This window comes from Urocampus carinirostris, chromosome 6, assembly GCF_059441175.1.
Source record: "Urocampus carinirostris isolate Australia breed hairy pipefish chromosome 6, RoL_Ucar_1.0, whole genome shotgun sequence".
Taxonomy (NCBI): domain Eukaryota; kingdom Metazoa; phylum Chordata; class Actinopteri; order Syngnathiformes; family Syngnathidae; genus Urocampus; species Urocampus carinirostris.
In genome coordinates, this window is record NC_142354.1 from 14853603 (window position 1) to 14872002 (window position 18400).

The 18400-nt window shown below is 39.6% G+C and overlaps 1 protein-coding gene across 1 annotated transcript in view; it reads left to right on the forward strand.

Moving 5' to 3' along the window:
• The window catches only part of slc2a9l2 (solute carrier family 2 member 9, like 2), a 167521-nt gene that overhangs the window by 54699 nt on the left and 94422 nt on the right, over positions 1 to 18400 (forward strand). Inside the window, exons 7-8 of the mRNA XM_088338018.1 lie at positions 10902 to 11034; positions 17740 to 17927. Coding sequence (XP_088194144.1) covers positions 10902 to 11034; positions 17740 to 17927 — 321 coding nt within the window. The remainder of the gene's footprint in view (positions 1 to 10901; positions 11035 to 17739; positions 17928 to 18400) is intronic.

Here is an 18400-nt window from a genome sequence, read left to right on the forward strand (position 1 = left end):
ATGATCCAGTAGTTGTTTTACCTTGTTTATGTGTTTGATGTGATGTTTCTAACTCAGCCTATCGTCAACTGTAACTCAGATAAATTAATTTTCATGCACCCTTTCAATTTCAAAGTAAAAGTGTTGCGAGTACGGATGAAAAGGCACAAGAAAGTGATGGATAAAAACAGAAAGTTCCATTGACTTTAGTTATGAGTGTCAAGAACCGGAACAGGATCAGGACCCAATTGCGTGACGTTTCTCACACCAGCTTTTATTTTAGGGGAAATGGGGCAGTCATGCGCATTAGGCAACGGTCTGGCGTGGAAAGACAGGAAGCCAGAGACCGACGAGATGGATACCAATTGCCCGAGCAGATATCGGACAGATGGGGTCGATATCAGACAGGACGGGACAGACAGGATCGAAATTAAACAGGACAAACTAGACGGGAACAAAAAACAGAGAAAATAATAAAATTATGACTCACAACACGTGGTAAGCTTTCTGTCCTGGCTTTGATCACTTTTATCTCCGGCAAAACTAACATAAAATGCGACAGAAACAAAATGAAAATAAATCCAAACAGTTTGCCAACATCATTTTTGCCGTTCCACGTGTTCCATTACTCCCCAAGCCTGCACAAAATGTTGTAATTTTATTCATATTTAGTTTCTTTTGAATTTTATTAGCATATTTGGTATTGGAGTAATCCAAAAGTAATTGAAAGTAATCAAGTTAATGTAACCCTACTTAACCCTGGAGCTAACTTAGGGTTAACTGTAATGCTTTTGGGGGGTCCGGAACGGACCAATGAGATTTGAATTATTGCATATCGGGATATCGAGTTTGGTTCAGGAACGAATTAAACACGTATGAAAAGGTACCACTGTACCATGTTTAAAAAAAAAAAAAAAAGACCCCTTGAATATAAAATTAGTTCTAAAGTGGGGATAGCTAAGTGAAACTGCCGAATAGCGGTTGATAGAAACCCATGGTAGTTAGTTAATGCGTTCCGAATCCCCAGTATCCCAGAAAAAAACGTTGAAACAGGAAGATGATATATAGTAAGTACTACCAATGTGTAATACTATGAAGTCCTTATGATTGAAATACATTAAAAACATAACAATATATATAATATAGGTTTGACGTGATTTGTGCTGGTATGATGTAGTAGTGGGTGGATGCAGGGAGGGGGAGGATACGGCAACGATGTATTGAAAATGAAACAGATTGATAATCACAAGCTTTATTTCCATTGTTGTCATGTTTTTGCTTCTACTTTTAGCATCACATCTTAGGACCCATAGCAGATACATATGGTACAAAAAGTATGTTATTGTTTCGCATCTACTCGCAACATTTTTAGAAAACACTGGAGATTTAGAGTTAATCTTGTATTTTTATCTTTTTAATATTCGTAATATTCTTTTATGTATACATGTATATAGTTTCTTGGTTTTACTACGCTGGCAACTGTGTTGACAGCAAAGTAAGAATTTCATTATGCAGGGAATTGTGGTCATTTCCTGTGCATACGACAATAAACACTTTCAATCTTAAATCTTGAATCTGAACTGAAAGAAGAGAAAGGCATTGAGGGCGGTAGTTCAGCAACTGGCATATCGGTATTTTAAGAAAAGGTGATGCAAACCAATAGCAGAACAGCCTTTTCTACAACCTTGAACAAAAACAGGCCAGCATCTTAGTGACCCCACTGGCCGGGAAAGGAAAACGAAGTGTGATCGTGGATTGGAACAAGTCGGGTAGCTGGGATGGGAGAACGAAGCGTGATCGTGGATCAGAAAAGGTCGGGTAGCCAGGACGGGAGAACGGCGTTGTCGGGGATCGATACAGGAAACAGGGGACGGAATCAGGCAGGTTACAGGTAGTCGGGACAGGAGAACAGAGCGTTGATCGGTGATCGATACAGGAAACAGTGGACAGAATCAGGTAGGTTACGGGTAGCCGGGACAGGAGAACAGAGCGTGGATTGGGGATTGATAAAGGAAACAGGGAACAGAATCAGGCCGGTTACGGGTAGCTGGGACAGGAGAATGGAGCGTGGATCCGGGTTTGGGGATCGATACAGGAAACAGGGGATGGAATCAGGCAGGTTACGAATAGCCGGGACAGGAGAACGGAACGTGGATCGGGGATCGATACAGGCAACAGAGGAAGGAATCAGGCAGGATACAGTTACCCGAGACAGGAGAACAAAGCGTGGATTGAGGATCGATACAGGAAACAGGATACGGGAACAGGTCGGGATCAAAACAGGGACCAGAGTCAAAAGTGCTTGCCTTGCATGCGCTGAAGTCCACTGACGGACTGACCAGGAGTGATTAAGAATGACGTGCTTAAATGGGAGGAGGGCTAATTAGGGGACGAGTGGCAGCTAGGGCTGAAAGAGTCCGCGCAGGTGAGGGTAATTGACAAATCGTGAAAGCATTAAAAGAAACATGATATATTCATCTTATAAACAGATACTTACTTTTCTTGGACCTAAAAAAAATCTCAAGGAACGCTATAACACCAATAAATCCATGTCCGAATTCTAATTTCATCATTTTTACGAGCGCTAAGCATCCACTATCTAAACCTGTGATAAAAGACACAAAACCCAGAGTCATTTGTACCTTCGAATAATATCGGCTCAAACATTAATCACATGATTTGACCAGAATCCAATTATTATTATAAGGAGCCACACAATCTCTCAGTTATTCATATTCACGCACAAACTTTAAAAAATCCATCATCTTCAGGGACAGAGCATTGAATTGAAACGATTGGTCTATGCATGTTGAATGAAAACAGTCTTTTGTGATCGGCATCCGAAACGCGTTTGAATGAGATGACATGTTTGCGGTTCCCTGCTGTGCATGTAATGACGGTCTTAGCTTGGTGCTGGAATCAAAAGCACGAACAGCGCCTGGAGATTGATATTGTAGTCTTTTTTTTTTTTAATGTTGCCTTTTATCGATCTTTTGGGTCAATCGGACTGTGATTCCGATAGGAAACGTACGTCACCAGTGTTATGTAAAACACAGCCAACTGCATTGTGTTTTTTGGGATACGCTGCCATCTAGTGGTGGAATGCGAATGAGAGCGTTAACGACAACGTTGCTCACGCTGCAGTAACAAATTGGAGAACTCCATATTTTGTCGATGAAAGGTGTAACTTATTACAATTATAAATGTTTTTAAAATTGGATTGATTTTTTTTACCCGTGATATCGCGATAGCACCTCTACATATGAAAATGATTAATTCTTGGAATGAATTTGTATCTAGAATTTCTCGTATCCTCCAATTTAACCCGGAATTTGCCTTCAAACAAATCATCCTGATTGCTAAAGTCACATTCAAATAGAAATGTAACCTAAAAATGAAATAATAAGATAAAGATGATGATATTAACAAAATAAAATGTGAGTTTATTATGAGCACTTACCATGGAGAACATTAGCAATTGCTACCGGAGGTGAATATGTAGCGGTGAAGGATTGAGGCGCTCGAGAGAGCACGAGTTACTCGAATTTCCAGACGCTACCACTGCCGACTGCGTCTAAGGTAACTGTTTATTATTATCATCTTATTTGTCATATTACTGAATTTCAATATTCAATTACTATATGTACTATATGAATGTAGATTGATTGATCAGGAAGCTAAATAGGGTTAACTCAAGAGCTGATTAATTGGTTTTCAATTATTCCTTATGGAAAAATTTGCTCAAGATACAATAAATTCTAGATACCACCTTAATTTCGTACGTAGAGGGGCTACTGCACTCGCAAACTGCATGTCTCTAAGCATGTAGACCAAGGTTGTCAAACAGTCGGCCCATGGGGCGGATCAGGCCTGCTAAGGGATTTGAATCCGGCCCGCAAGACAACGCTCAGAGAAGCGCAAGGGAAAAACGAGCTGCAGGTTGAAATATGTCCACTTGATGTTGCCAAAGCCAGGTGCCTCTCACTAACGCTGTACTTGTATTTCTTTTTCTCTCTCTCTCTCTCTCTCTCTCTCTCTCTCCCTCTCTCTCTCTTTCTCTTTCTCTCTCTCTCTCTCTCTCTCTTTCACTCTCTCTTTCTCTATCTCTCTCACGCTCTCTCTCTCACTCTCCCTCTCTCTCTCTCTCCCTCCCCCTTTTTCTCTCACTCTCTCATTCTCTCTCTCTCCCTCTCTTTTCTCTCACTCTCTATCCTTCTCTCTCTTTCACTCTCTTTCTCTCTCTCTCACACTCTCTCTCTTCCTCCCTTTTTCTCTCACTCTCCATCGCTCTCTCTTTCACTCTCCCTGTTTCTTTTTCTCTTTCTTTGTTCCTCTTTATCTCTTTCTCTCTGTGTCATTTTACCTTCTTTTGCTCTCTGTTTTCTGTCTATGTTATCTATTTCAATCTCTCTCTCTTGCTTTCCCCTTCTCCCTTTCTCTGTTTCTCTCCTTGTCCCCCTTTTTCTATTTCTTTTTGGATTTCTTTCTTTCCTCCCTCTCTCACTATTTCTCTTTTTATCACTTTTGTTTTTCACGCGCTCTCTCTCTCTTTTTCTCTCCATTTTTCTCTCTTTCTCTGTCCCACCCTCTCTTCTTTTCTCTCCCTCTCTTTCTCTTATTTCTTTCTCCCTTTTTTCTTTCTTTCTCATCTACTAGACCGGTCCCCGAGAGAATGTTTGTTCTGTCGTGTGGCCCCCGAGTTAAAATGAGTTTGACACCCCTGTAGACCAAAAATCCGATTGCATGTAAACATAGCCAGTGAATATAACGATAGGGAACTGCTTTTGTTAGGGTTAGGGTTTGCTGCATTCCCGCCCACAAAATAGATCATAGTCTTTTTGTACATCTTGCTATCACATAGGTTCGTAACGGGGGGTAAAATATCCATATACGTTCTCCCAAAGTACTCGGATGTTCTTCCTCTCTTTTATGTATGATCCCTTGAAAATGGGATGTCTCATTGCACACTCTCATGAATTTCCTGGGCTGTAAATGATAAATATGTAGCTTCCAAGACACGATTCAAAGAGCGCCAGGGACAATGTAAATGACTTCCATTATGCTCATAAATCCACCTTTGTTTGTCTATCTGTATTTTTTGCAGCAACCTCTCAAAAAGCACCGGCGGGTACGAACGGGGAATGAACAGTTCCTTTGCTCATCATTTATTATAGTGGCCAAATGGCTGATGGATTTGTGTTTCATTCAACATAAGGATGGGGGAATAATGGCGAAAGCTCAAAATGGATTGTATGTAGCGTGCCGTGGTGACAGTGTGTGTGAACCCTTCATTACAATGACAGGAGAAAAAAATGGATACATTTCTATATTAGGGAACTCTATTTCTATCATAATTCTTATTTTAAATGCATTCCTTGTGAGATACAAGATTTTTTTTTAACTCTACTTCTTGGTTAAACTACTTCACCTCCCCCACAAAAAGCTTGCATTGTTTCATCCATCCAATTCCAATGCTCGCTGTCGGGACCAGAACGGAGACAGGACCCACTGGCGTTACGTTTCTCACAAATTTTATTGGAAGAAAGAGAAAGGGTTGTGCCCACGATCTGGTGATTGCTGGACGCGGGAAGCAGGTCGCTCTGAACGCGGAAGTGGATCTTCCGTGGCGAGCGATGACGGTGTCGGGAACGGAAAAACGGGTCAGTAGCCAGGACAGGAGAGCAAAAACGTGGTCGGGGTCGTAAGCGAGTCGTAAGCCAGGAAAGGAGAGTAGACGTAGTCTGGGGCAAAAAGAGGTCGAAAGCCGGGACGGGAGAGTAGACGTGGTCAGGATCAAAAACGGGACGAAGCCGGGGGACAGACGCCAGCAAAAACACGTGGGAGCCAGGGTCGGAAAAGGCTTGCCTAGTGTTAACTGAGGTTCGCAGACGGACTGACAAAAAGGGACACATAGGAATGGGTTTGAATAGGGACAGAGAGCCAATCAGAGTCCGAGGCAGTTGGCGCAAAAGGATTGGGCACAGGTGATTCAAATCAATAATCTTGACACTCACTGTCGAATCATCCTTTCCCTTTTAGTTATCATCATTAATTATAGGTAATAACAGAATTTCCAGTTGACAGCTTTTCTGCCCCAAAATCTTGACGATCAAGCTGGTTCTACACCAGGGGTCTCCAACCTTTTTCAACTGGCAAACTCCCTTTAGCTACTTATTAGTATAAAGGGCACCTAGTTTGATATGCTTTTCTAAAATAATAACTTTTACTTACTTTGTTGTTACTATGTTATTACCAGGTAAATTATTGGAAGTAGAAAGAAATCATAGTGTCAGGACCAGTACAGAAACAGAACCCAATTGCGTAACGTTTCTCACGAGTTTTATTGAAGGAAAGAGGAAGGACTGCGCCCACGATCCGGTGTTCGCTGGATACGGGAAGCAAGTCGCTCTCGCACTCAGATTATGATCCAAACATGGAAGTGGATCTTCCGTAGTGAGCGATGGCGGTGTACGGGTCGGAAAAAAAACTGGTTGGTAGCCGAGACTGGGAGAATAAGGTGTGGTCGGAAACGAGTAGTAAGCCAGAACGGGAGAGTAGACGTTGTCTGGATCAAAAATGGGTCGTAGGTCGGGACTGGAGAGCATATGTGGTCGGGATCAAAATGGGTCGTAGTCGGAGACAAACAGGAGCAAAAAACGGGACAGGTAGGAGTCAGGGTCGAAAAAAGGCTTGTAAAAACAGAGGTTTGCAGACAGACTGACAACAGGGGATTGACAGGACTGGGTTTAAATAGGGACAGGGAGCCAATGAGAGCCCGCAGCGGTTGGCGCCAAATGAGCGGGCTCTGATTTTCATCTGTAATCATGACACATAGGTGCATGTCCACTGTGAGACGGATAAACTAAAAAGAAAAATCGATAAATCACAATGCATGATTTTTCATGATTTATTTTTAATATAGCTGCAAATAAGTATTTAAAGACTTAAGAAAATGACTGTTAATATTTGGTACAGTAGCCTTTGTTTGCTATTACAGAGATCAAACATTTCCTGTAGTCTTTCACCAGGTTTGCGCACACTTCAGGAGGGATCTTGGCCCACTCTTCCACAAAGATCTTATCTAGATCAGTCAGGATTATGGGCTGCTGCCGAGAAACATGGAGTTTGAGTCCCTCCAAAGATATTCGATTGGATTCAGGCTAGAACCTTAATATGCTTGATATGCTGGCTGTGTGCTTCGGGTCCTTGAGAGAGAGAGAGAGAGAGAGAGAGAGAGAGAGAGAGAGAGAGAGAGAGAGAGAGAAAGAGACCCAGCCACGACCTATCTTTATGCTCCAACTGAGGGAAAAAGGTTGTTCCCCAAAATCTCACAAGTCATCCTCTCTTTAATGCAGTGCACTCGTCCTGTCCCATATATATATATATATATATATATATATATATATATATATATATATATATATATATATATATATATATATATATATATATATATATATATATATATATATATATATATATATATATATATATATATATAGTGCATCCGGAAAGTATTCACAGCGCTTCACTCTTTCCACATTTTGTTATGTTACAGCCTCATTCCAAATTGTATTAATTTAATCTGTTATCTCAAAATTCTACACAAAATACTCCATTATGACAATGTGAAGAAGTTTTTTTTAACTTTTTTTGAATTTATTAAAAATAGAAAACTAAGAAATCACATTTACATAAGTATTCACAGCCTTTGCTTAATACTTTGTTGATCCACCTTTGGCAGCAAATACAGCCCCAAGTCTTTTTGAATATGATCCCACAAGTTTAGCACACCTATCTTTAGGCAGTTTTGCCCATTCTTCTTTGCAATAAGTCTCAAGCTAAATCAGGTTGGATGGGAGACATTTGTGCACAGCCATTTTCAGATCTCTCCAGAGATGTTCGATCGGATTCAAGTCTGGACTCTGGCTGGGCCGCTCCAGGACATTCACGGAGTGGTTCTGAAGCCAATCTTTTGAGATCTTGGCTGTGTGCTTTGGGTCGTTGTCCTGCTGAAAAATGAACCTTCGCCCCAGCCTGAGGTCAAGAGCGCTCTGGAGCAGGTTTTCATCCAGGATATCTATATATATATTGCTGCATTCATTTTCCTTCTATCCTGACTAGTCTGCCAGTTACTGGTGCTGAAAAATATCCCCACAACATGATGCTGCCACCACCATGCTTCACTGTAGGGATGGTATTGGCCTGGTGATGAGCGGTGCCTGGTTTCCTCCAAACATGGCGCCTGGCATTCACACCAAAGAGTTCAATCTTTGTCTCATCAGACCAGAGAATTTTGTTTCTCATGGTCTGAGAGTCATTCAGGTGCTTTTTGGCAAATTCCAGACGGGCTTCCATGTTCCTTTTACTAAGGATTGGCTTTCGTCTGGCCACTCTACCATACAGGCCTGATTGGTGGATTGCTGCAGAGATGGTTGTCCTTCTGGAAGGCTCTCCTCCCTCCACAATGGAACGCTGGAGCTCTGACAGAGTGACCATCGGGTTCTTGGTCACCTCCCTGACTAAGGCCCTTCTTCCCGATTGCTCAGTTTAGAAGGCCGGCCAGCTCTAGGAAGAGTTCTGGTGGTTCCAAATGTCTTCCATTTACGAATAATTGGGACCTTCAAAGCAGCAGAATTTTTTTCTGTATCCTTCCCTAGATGTGTGCTTCAAGACAATCCTGTCTCGCAGGTCTACAGACAGTTCTTTTGACTTCATGCTTGGTGTTTGTGCTCTGACATGCACACTCAACTGTGGGACCTTATATAGACAGGTGTGTGCCTTTCCAAATCATGTCCAATCAACTGAATTTACTGCAGGTGGACTCCAATTAAGCTGTAGAAAGATCTCAAGGATGATCAGTGGAAAAAAGATGCACCTGAGCTCAATTTTGAGCTTCATGGCAAAGGCTGTGAATACTTATGTAAATGTGATTTCTTAGTTTTCTATTTTTAATAAATTCAAAAAAAGTAAAAAAAAAAACTTTTTCACATTGTCATAATAGAGTATTTTGTGTAGAATTTTGAGACAAGAGATTACATTAATAAAATTTGGAATGAGGCTGTAACATAACAAAATGTGGAAAAAGTGAAGCGCTGTGAATACTTTCCGGATGCACTGTGTATATATATATATATATATATATATATATATATATATATATATATATATATATATATATATATATATATATATATATACATATATATATATATATATATATATATATATATATATATATATATATATATATATATATATATATGTGTGTGTGTACATGAAAGGGAGAAAGACACACAGACAGAGAGAGAGAGAGAGAGAGAGAGAGAGAGAGAGAGAGAGCAAGGGAGAGAGAGAAATAGAGTTAGATAAAAATATAGAAGGCGAAAGAAAGCAAGAAATAAAGAGAGAAAGCAGATATCTTTTTGTTTCACTTTCAATGCTGCAAGAAACAACGTAACAAAAAGTTGTACTCTATTTTATCTCCGAGCCATATGCACTCATAAAAATAACCATATATGGCTTGTGGGCCATAGATTTCCGACTCCCGCTTTGTATGGAAGCTCATAAAACAATCTATGTTCACTATTAAGACACTTTATGATAAAAACCCACAGAAAAAACGCCAGCCCAGGACCCTAATTGATTGGGTGAGTGGTCGGGGTTGGTTGGATGTCTGCATCCATGGTACGCTCCTCTACATATATTGCTTTGAAAGCAATATTTTTTTAAAAATACCGGTAGTCTTAAAATATGTGGCATGGCTCTGAAAAAAATGTAAAGGGTTTGAGTAAATGTTAACACCACCGTGACTAAATATTCCTCTTGACATGGTGTAAGAATTACATTGAGTTAATTCTATTTTTATAGTATTTCTGTTGTTTTATTTCGAAGTAATTTGTAGTTCTCATGATTACAGATTTCAATCACCTGTGCCCGCTCATTTGGTGCCAACCGCCGTGGGTTCTGATTGGCTCTCTGTCACTGTTTGAACCCAATCCTGTCCGTCCCCTCTTTTCAGTCCATCATATCTCTGCTTTGACTCGGTCCTGTTTCCTGTTGGTATTTCGGGAACACCGGACGTATTGTTCCCATTTATTTTTCCCTGTTTAATGTCGGTTTCCAGTTTTGTTCTCATCTATTTTTGTCCTGTTTATTATTCTCTCCAGTTTTTGTTGCCTTCTAGTTTGTCCTGTTTAATTTCAATATCAATACTATCCCGTCCTGTCCGGTATCGACCCCATCTTTCCGATATCTGGTTGGACAATTTGTATCGATCTCGTCTCTGGTTTCCTGTCTTTCCAAGCCAGACTGCTGCCTAACGTGCATGACTGCCCATTTCCCGTAAAATAAAAGCTTGTGTGAGAAACGTCACGCATTTGGGTCCTGATCCTATTCCGGTTCTTGACAGTAGTATTTCTACAGTATTTTTTGTAGAATTGTAATAGGATATTTGCTAGGGTGTATTTGTTGTATTTTGTAGCATTGCTGTGGTTGTACCTTGGTAGTACTTCTGTCCTAGTATTTATGTTTCAGTATTGTAGTATCTCTGTCATAACCATCATTTCATGGCAGCCCTTTGAGACTTTTTGTGATTAGGGGTTAACAAATGAATATAACTTGACGAGTATATTTGTGCTTCAAGAACTATCTCCTTGTTTACTCTTGTGAAAAAAACAAAAATAACGTTCGTCGATCCAACCGTCAGTCTCGCTCATTGATTTCCTTGCGCTCATCTTTGATCAGGTCGCAGGGCCAAAAAAAACAGGGAAGCCACTGTTTTTCTCCCGGACGTTCTCGTTCGAGATCGGAAACATATTCGTGTTAAAATAAAGATGAGAAACAACATCAGATAGGACTTTGTATTGATCGATCGTAAACTCTAATCCCAACGCATCCCCCATCTTGATTTGTGCCCACAGGAGTCCCGGTGGAAATATTTATTTTCCTTCCTGGCCTTGCCTGCAGTTCTGCAGCTTTGTGTTTTGCCCTTCCTCCCGGAGAGTCCTCGTTACCTGCTGATTGAGAGAAGAGACGAGGCTTCGGCTGAAAGAGGTAAATAACGCACGCATAACGCACTCACGAGCTAGGCTTGATAATAACTGGAAACCCTAACCTTGAACCTAACCCTAACCCTAACCCTAACCCTAACCCTAACCCTAACCCTTAACCCTTAACCCTTAAGCCCTAACCCTAACCCTAACCCTAACCCCTAACTTGACCTCTGTAATAGCAAATCATTTCCTTAGGGGTTCAAATACTTATTTGCAGCTATATCACACTGATAAAAAAACAGTGTACTGTGATTTCTGGATTTTTCTTTTTAGTTTATCTCTCTTACAGCGGACATGCACCTACGATGAAAATTTCAGAACCCTCCATGGTTTCTAAGTGGGAGAATTAGCAAAATAGCAGGGTGTTCAAATACTTATTTTCTTCACTCTATCTGAGGAAAGGATTGTGCAGTTTAAAGCAAAGATGGTATTTCTTCTGGGGTCTCACAAGAAGGGTCGCTTCCTCAAACTCCTCCGGAATTTGTGAGACGGATAACATAGAGACTGTAAAATACTGTCCGCTGTTTATCGTGATTCAAAAATGTTGTCATTTTTTTAATGGATAAAGAAATTATTGTTATAAGGATGTAAGATATGACCGTTTTTTTGTATGACTGATTGAAGAAGCGTCCTAAGTTATTTTGGGGACGGGTCCCTTATAAGCCTTTGGCTTCAAGCTGTCATCTCTTTTTTCTTTTCAGTTGTTCTTTCTGTGATGTGATGTTTTCTGCAACATAACTGAAAAAAATACAATTCAAAGACAACAAATTCCCCTCTTTTTCAAAAGACAAAAATGACAAGCAAAACCCAAACGACATCAAGTACCGTACATACTAGCATATAAGCCTACATCGAATATAAGATACCCCCCTAAAACGTCTTCAAAATAGCCCCATAAATGAGGACATTATAGGAAATGAACCATAAATTCAAAATAGCCACAGAAATGTAATCAATATACTGGTAAAGACGTACAAATATAACATATTTAAACTATTCACTGTACCTTGCAGGAGTGTTTCAATGGCAGAAACTCGTACACCATTTTGTATTTTGCAATTGTTTCCTTCTCTGACTCGATCGTTGTTTTCACTGTTTTCCACTTTTCCCTCCCCCTATCACTAACTTTCTTGGCCTCCAATATTAAGGGCAGAGAAAAGGAAATAAAACCAACAAATTCACAATAGAATGAGATGCGGTCCCTCTCAAACGCTCAGATTGACTGAACAGGTAGAAGAGATTGGGCAAGGCATTATCATTATCATCGACAGTTAAGTAGTGTAATTGACCCTTCGTTTTCTTCTTCTTCGTAAAAATATTTTGCCACGATAACGGCCTGCCCCTGCTTTTGGGTCCCGACCCACCAGTTTAGAAATACTTGAACTTGTAAAATTACACTATAATCTGTGAAAGCTAAAAAAAGTTTCCCGAAGTTAAACGCTGCCGCGCCCCTCTATTTGGGAATAAGTGCTATAACCCCCAGATGTTTTGGGGGGGGTAAAAAATGACCCCATGAGTTTTTATTCTTCAACATCTTAATAAATAAGAAAATTGTAACATTGTCATATTCCGGCTATTCGTTATAAAACATGTTTTTGACATTATGCCATTAGTATTTTTGTTTTTCTCGGCTAATTTTTGATCCCACGGATTGAAAGAGTACTGGTAGGTCATGCATCCAATGGTTAAAGAAACATACACTCTAAGAAAACCTGAAATTCAATGTAAAGTCCTTGGAAAAAACAAAGGGTGGCTGGAAAAATCAGCAAATTCTCCTCACATCCTTCCTACCACAGTCACCAGGTCGCCAAAGTAGAACACATAAAAATCCCCGATTTTTGCTTGCGTGGTATCACAAGCTTAGTGAATTGCAAGCTCTACCATCTGATAGAGCTTGGTTGATATAGATGGTGGTTGATGTAGTTCTGTTTTTCCTTTTTACTGTGACTACCTTTGGTTTTCTGAGCCTTTTTGAATAAGAATGTGTTTCTACTTTTTTGAGAGGCATAGGAGCAAGAATATTTGTTTTTTTTTTGAGATAGCTATTTCATATTTTTGTAGACGACTTTCAGAAAAACGCCAAACCGGCTCTCCAGACGAAATCAAATCTTTCAGCGCTTATATTTCACTATGTGACATTAGAGGATTTAACAAAATTCATGAAATAAGAATAATGCCAGAGCCTTTGTCCCGTTTTAACAAATACTGCATACCACTTTAAACTTGTCTTCCTTTTGCAGTTACCTTCATTTGTTTTCTTAAATAATGGTTTCTTCAAAGGTGCAAGCAGAGATCTTTTGTAAAAATGTCACCAAATACTGCAAATAGGAATGCTGATGTACTCACCTTCTGTGCAGACAACGCTGGGTAGAGAGGAGTACATGAACTCTGTACATAGCTCTGCCCACTCCTCACCCAATCAAATTGCTCTGTGTGCTTGGCTGTTGTTTTGGGGTCTTTAAAGTTGTTTCTGTGGGTTTTCATCACGAAGTGTCTCAAAAGATAATATAGATTGTTTAATGTGTTTCCATTCGAAGGCTTCCTTAGCGACGTACAACCAAAAGGGGGTCTGTTGGTATGACACCTTGACTGTAAACTGTATGTACAAACTTTTTCTTCTGGTGCTTTGTTGGTTATGCATACAAGACTATGCAGTTTCAAAATAAAATCTAGAAATAGTTAGCATTTAAAAAAAAAAAAAAAATTCAAGCCCTATATCTGGCTCGTGAGCCACAGGTTCCTGGCCCCTGTGTAGATTTTTTAGAATATAAGTCCATCCAGAGAAAAATACATACAATTAAGAAAAAAATATATTAATCACATTAGAAATTAATTTGTTTCATTTAAAGGCTGGGCGCATCGTTTAGGATGTTCTTTAAAAGTTGAATACTTATGTTAACAACGCCCTACTGAGTTCAAAGAGCCTTCATTTTTTTTCCACACTGCGCCTATCTGCATTGATCTTACATTTACCAAGGTTTTCGGGCTTGGGAACACATTAGGCTTGAGGAAAGGAGGAGAGGGGAGGTGTAGAGTCATTTCATGTTCGTCCTCACGGTTTTCCGTCACAGTCGCATGAAAATGGTGAAAGTAAGAGAAGAGCTGTTTCCAATACAGTCCAAACGCCAACCAAACCCTGAAAATGAAGAAAAAAAAAAGAGTCTATTGAAGTGCCTCTCAAAAAAAGGCATGTACTTGCATGCGCCACACAAGCAGCTTGACAGAGGCCCAACTCCATAACTCTATATAGAGATAATGAAATATAAGCAAGTTGAGTGCAATCAATATTAGGTTATTTTTATAGGAGTTATTTCTGAGAAGATTGTCCCAATTTTAGGGTGTTGTCATTTTGACCCAATTTTTCTGTCACTCGAACAAAAAAATGCTAGTAATTGTTTGTTTCTGTTTGAAACAGAATGCAATCTTTTGGAGTTGTTTTTTCTAAAATGACAGATTTTTGTTGGGTTGTATTGAACTGAGTAGTGGATTAGGCCTTTATAGACCCAAATTGGGTTATATTATTTTTTTTACCCAACTCTTTTTAAAAAGATGACGTTGGCAAGCTGAAAATGATGTGGACGGAAACCTAAACAATGCGGCTAAGTTCTTCAAAAAGACAGCGCTTCCCCCTGGCGCAAAAGAGAACACTACACCGATGTCAACATGTGTCTATAAATGAGTGTTTTAATCATGGCGCAATGTGTTACTTTTCTGTTCTGGACTTTTCCCCAAGTGTGTCGCCTTGAAATGAGAATAAACCTATGGCTTAAAATCCAGTAAGGCTTGTGGAAAAATAATCTTGAGCTTCTTTCTTAAACCACGCATGTTGCTTTTTTTAATATACCAAAATTGGTATCCGTTTTTTCAGTACTTATTTAATTATTTCCATTAAACTACACTACAAAGTTGGAAAGACATGGTAATTTTTTGCGTTGACTAAGTTCCTCGATACAACTCCACTGCAAATCATGTTACTTATGAATGCAACCCTAGTATTAAAATAAAGGTCACTGTGTTTTCCCTATTCCTTGATAATTTAATTTGAATGGGGGTCGTTGACATTACGAAAAGATTTTGCTGGTGAGGAGGTCTAATTTATGGTTCTTAGACAGTACGGTTGCTAATGACTTTGTTTTTGGGTTTAAATTTCCATCCTTTTGAAGTTCTTTCAGTATTATTCACATTTTAATTATGTTAATGAAGTTAATTGGTGGACTTTGAGGTTTCAATGGTTGTCTGTCCCTTGCTGGGCAAGACATGTTTTTATTATCCGTACATAATGTTCCCCCTCCTTTGTGAACCCGAGGCTCTTGAAAAAAAAAAATCTCTTTTTTTTCTTCTTTTATAAAGTATTGTAAATGACTTTGCCATACGTGCTCCGTCCTCAGGGAATGAAAGTAGGTTAGCTCCCTAGCGGCTTTGGCTACATTTAAATTGACCATCTTGAGGACTTATGGAAATGGACTATAAATTCCTAGTTTTCTTTTGACCGGACTTACAGGCTATTTAAAATGACTTACATTTTCATTTATTGAGAAAAAATATATGCATTAGATGCCGCCTTCAATCTGCACATGTCCTGAAGTACTTGTAGCGCTGGATGTACAACTTGTGACTTACAATGGAGAGACTACAGTGGTACCTCGACTTACGAATATCTCTAGAAATTTCAGGTTGTGAAGTACCTGAATGGGAAAATATTGTTGCGAAGATTTCCTCCAGTTACAAAGTAAAAAATACATTACGCACTGATATCCGCCACTCTCAGACCTTCCCAAACCAAAACAAATTAGCTATCGGTTCAAATCAGCCTGGCAACCTGAGGCGCATGTAGGCTCCCAGCATACTCTTCGAGCCAACCTCACAGTTCAGAGTTCACAGACGAGGAGAAGGAGGGTTTCCGGAAACACGTAGCCATCATTCAATCAGACATTTTAGCAAAATTTCATGAAGTCTTGGAATTTGTGGAATTTATGTCGGGCCTCCATCGGATTGTCAAAATTTAGCTAAAGTCTGCTTTAGCAAAAAGGTAAATTAATATTTTTAGTATTTCCTTTTTTTCTTCATTTTTTTTTTACATTTTTTTGCCTCTGGTTTTGCAAACTAGTTTTAACATGTATTTGTTACATGTTCTGATACTCTTTTATGTTTTTTTCTAAAGTCATACTGTACTTTTGCGGGGGGTTTGAACGGATTAGCACATCTACGTACAAAATGCATACTTACTTATGATGTTTTCAGGTTGCTCCCAGAACTAATTAAATTCATAATTAGAGGTAACACTGTATTGTGTTGAATTTAAATTTGAAGCCTTCACTTTAATCGTCATCGTGGGGGGTTTTGGTATTGTGCTCCGGATGGTCCCAAAGTATGGTCCACGTGCTGATCTCAAGGCCAGAGTGCAGGCCCACGCGGACGTTGTGTGAGACGAACCAGCCAGGCAGGAAAAAAGAGAGGACGGCAATCACTCAGCCAATTTTTTTTATATGGACCAGTGACGCTCGACCAGTTCATGCTTCTTTGAGCGTGGTCTCAGAGACCTGATACCATCAGTATCGGATGACGGTGTTTGAAATTGCTAAACTTGTTAGAAAGCCAACTGTCCGGCAACTGTCCAAAAGGGGACACAGTCGTTCCATCCATTCCAAAGTTTGAACTGGGCAACTGTAACTGATCAGTTCTTGATTGTGGAAAAAAAAGGAAAAAAATAACATGGAAAAAAAAAGGGAAGGTGGTAGTGATTTTGGTGCTGGGCTTATATGCTCTACAATTGATATTTTTAGTTTTTCGCACTGATCTTCAAATAAAAGGTCCTAATGCATTTGAAATCAACAGCTTTAAAAACAATTGACATAACAGAAGGGGTGACAGGAAAACGCTTATCTAGGTCATTTCACGTCATGTCATTTAATGAAATTTGTATAACATGGAACATAAATCTCATTTTATCACACAAAAGAAATAATCATAAGGTTGAGTAAGTCATTTGTTGTGTGTTATATTTGCTTGGGTGCTGCTGCCGTTCTTAGGTTGCCAAGGCTGTTTATTGTTTTGCCTGCTTTTATTGTGAAACAGTTGCTTATTATTGCAGCTCGCTGTTCATTGTTTTGAGTATTCTATTACGCACAGTGTCGCTGTTTTTATTATTATGCACTATATACATCATTGTCACCATTTACCAATCATTTTGCCCTTCTTTAATAGTAAAACTATTTAGAGCTGATCTGCTTTTTGTAACCTTGAAGAGGTAATAAGAATAAAGTGTTTAGGAGGGGCTACGGAGCGTGAGTTAAAACCCCTCATCTGAGGGCTTCCACCCCTGTCCTCCTTGCAAGTAAAAATCCATTGATGTCCTCTCTCCTTACTTTGAATGTTTACTCAAGTTTAAACTTATAGAAAAAAAATATGTCAAAAAACTGCATAATCATGTGTAGTATATAAATTTCAGTAAATTATAAGGGTTTTCATCTTGGCAGCTCCGGACATATTTGTTTTTCATTATTCTGGTCCAATATGGCTCTTTCAACATTTTGGGTTGCTGACTCCTACCCTACACCGAGAAATCAATGTAATTTTGACTCCTGTTTATAAATCTTTGAGTAAAAACCTTAAAAACAGCAACATTATCTGCCATTGGGCCGAAGCTTTAATTGTTATTATTTTTAGGCATTTAATGAGTTTTCCTCCGTGTTTGTGCTTCAACAAGCTTTTCAAAGATTCCTGGGGAAAAAAGACGTGTCGCTGGAGCTGGAGGAGGTCCACGCCGAGGCCCGAGCTCAAGAAACCCTCCACGCAATTTCCATGTTGCAGCTGCTGAAAACTCGTGCCGTGCGCTGGCAACTGGTCACCGTTTTGGTCACCATGGCCAGCTATCAGCTCTGCGGCCTTAACGCTGTAAGTCAAAGGGACAGTGCGGAATATTTTGTGCCTCCTGGTGGTACGAAAGTCTTTTGTTCAGTAAATAACAACAACATTATTTGAATACTAGGCAAAAATACCAGAAATATCATAGTAATGTTAATTCTTAGAAAGAAAATCATAAGGTGAGAATTTTTTCTTTTTTTACATAGTCGAATCCCTACCTTAGGTCACCGCCATGTTTTTACGTTATTTTGGTGGTACGGTGGACTCCATGGCACTGGCTTTCGTTCGCATAAGACAAAACAGTGCCATGTAGTGGTCAAATGTTACACAATGGGGATTTAAACTTACGTCCTACACAATCCGATTGATCCAAATATCAATATTATTGATACTAAACTAATACATGCATTGGATTGATACTATTGTCCTGGGATCAGTAGTTCACGCCTCCACCAAAGTGCCGCTTCTCTATGTAGATTGTACAGCCCTTCTCTCTCTCACCC